Raw genomic sequence first — 2,242 nt, forward strand, 5'->3', positions numbered from 1 at the left:
AAAAAGTAGTTCCCGTTTCCACGTATCCGTCAAGATGGCGAAGAACAGCAGGGTCTTTCATGATGACGTCGTCTACGTCTAGTAACATCACGTGTCGAATATCTGTGTGATACATAGCAAGTGGTTTGATCCACCAACTCTGGAATTGAGCGGTCAAGTTACTGGAGATCACGTTTCGCGATGAAAGATCGGAGCACACGTCCACAAGTTCAACGCGGTCGTCAAGACTGAACAGTAGGCTGACAGATCTCTTTGACAATTCATCTTCTCCGCAGTGATAAATCTGAATGAGCTCTTGGTTGCCAAGGCAGCGCAGCTCCCGAATAAGTGACAATCCCATGTCCAGTACCCCGTCGTGCATACAGATCATGATACCGCGGTCGCGACTCACGCTTGCGTCGAAGTTCTGTCCGCGCTTGTAGAATTGAGACTCTGGATGCACGGGTGTACTCTTGAATGCTGAGTCGTCGACATTAGCTCCGGTTTGAAGCCGTAGATTGTTCGTCCTGGACCGAAAGGCATCGAAACTGTCGCTGAGACCGATGGAGGAGTTCCCGATGAGTCTACTGTTGATATAGACAGTGATCAGCAAGATGCTCGCCATGCTTGCGAGCAACAGCAGCGACACAGGCAAGCGCGGATGACGACGGACAGGCTGCTCCATTGTGGATCTTCAAGTGGGCTCTAATGGGCAGTGCACGAAAACGGATCGCAACCTTTGACGGTAACGGAATTATCATGGTCCGCAACTTTGTTTTTACAGTTAACAGTCTCTACAAAGCTGGGATATTGTGACTTTCAGTTCGAATAAAATACTTTCACTAAGTTTGAGTTGCCTGCTTCGCAAACCCCCTCAGGTCTGTCTCGAGACCGGCAAAAGTTTGATCTGCGATAGGTTGGACGTGAAACTGCGGGCTCTGACTGAGCGACCGCCGTCCAAAGCACTTCTGCTTGCTGCTGAAATCTAGAGATGTTGTAAAAGCTTGAACGACGTAGTGTTCGCGACCCCAATTGCCATCAAAGGATAGCAAGTGTGTCCAGATTACTGGATCTGGATAATCTTCAACGCTTAAATTGTTCAAGCTGTGCTCGTCGAGTCCTGCCGATTCCGAACTGTTGGAATTAGTATTTCCTGACTCCAGCCCCGTGAGTTTGTGCTTGTTGCGGTGGAGAAACAGGATTTCACCTTCAGGATCGTGCTGTACCATTGTCATTCCACAAAAGGCAGACATGTTGGTCACCATTCCAGCCATGGCAGGAGGCGTCTTAATCATGTGGAAAGATGCATTCAAATTGAGCCACGCTAACCGAAACAGATCCTTGTCTCCCCATGCGAGTTTATAGTGCACAAAAAAGTTGGGTTCGTGAGTAGCGTAGAAGAGAACGAGTTCGAGAGGCATGGCATGCCTTTGACGATCCACAACCAATTGGCCGCTTTCTTGTTCGAACATGTCGACAAACGGCATGTCGAGAAGTTCCCAGAGTAACGATCTGCTGTGTATTCCAAACATGGTCGAACCCGGATGCCAAAAATCCGGCCAGAAGATTGCTCCTGTCTGTAGAAATTCGAGAGAGCTGAAGAGGAAGCTAGGATCTCGGACAGGGACGTTATCGGCATCGAGGAACAGCACGCGATCAAAGAAACTGTGGTAGATAGCATAAACCTTCGCTACAAATCGCGTGGCAACTGGATCAACGATCTGATGGAACGAAATCTGGCCGCCGGATGAGTTTTTTGCAAGATGACGAAGGGGATCAAGAGCTTTAGGGGTGTGTTCCATCTCATCTGGGCGGTACCAAAGCTCAATTGGTAGTGAAGAGCCTAAGATATCACGGAGTGTACGAATGGTAGCGTAGGCGCTTGGGACCAACTTGGGATAAACAACCATGACAATCCCGTCACGTGGGGGAAGGACAGCAGGAGACACTTTTGGTAAGGTGTAATTCGGATCGGAAGCTTTTGTCATCGCAGCATGCGCCTGGACGTGAAAATGAGCGAAAGCAGGCGCATTGATACATCGAAATGGAACACGCTTGCGAAGGATATTAGAAGATCGACGCATAACGCGAAAACGCTCGCCTGATTTGGTGTCTTCAACTTCACAATACCCGGATGCATTCTTCGGCACGAAATCAGTGCATTCCAAGTCTTTGTGAGGTTCTCGAGGCCCATTTGGACTTTTGTTTCCAGTTTGTCGCCATCCGATACACTTGAGTTCACGCTTTCTTGTCTCACCCGCAG

General features: G+C 49.0%; 2 protein-coding genes across 2 annotated transcripts; both read right to left on the reverse strand.

The window, feature by feature from the left end:
- Positions 1 to 87: 87 nt before the first annotated feature.
- Positions 88 to 664, reverse strand: PPTG_15445 (hypothetical protein; the record flags this gene model as incomplete). Its single annotated transcript, XM_008913654.1, has 2 exons — positions 88 to 102; positions 173 to 664. 2 exons carry the CDS (start codon positions 662 to 664, stop codon positions 88 to 90), a joined length of 507 nt encoding a protein of 168 aa, XP_008911902.1.
- Positions 665 to 814: 150 nt separating this feature from the next.
- PPTG_15446 (hypothetical protein) lies at positions 815 to 2,063 on the reverse strand (the record flags this gene model as incomplete). The annotated part of the gene is made up of 1 exon (XM_008913655.1): positions 815 to 2,063. The coding sequence occupies one exon, from the start codon at positions 2,061 to 2,063 to the stop codon at positions 822 to 824; it is 1,242 nt and encodes a 413-aa protein (XP_008911903.1). The 3' UTR covers positions 815 to 821.
- Between the last annotated feature and the right edge of the window lie 179 nt (positions 2,064 to 2,242).

The sequence above is a fragment of the Phytophthora parasitica genome, assembly GCF_000247585.1.
Source record: "Phytophthora parasitica INRA-310 unplaced genomic scaffold supercont2.55, whole genome shotgun sequence".
Classification (NCBI taxonomy): domain Eukaryota; phylum Oomycota; class Peronosporomycetes; order Peronosporales; family Peronosporaceae; genus Phytophthora; species Phytophthora nicotianae.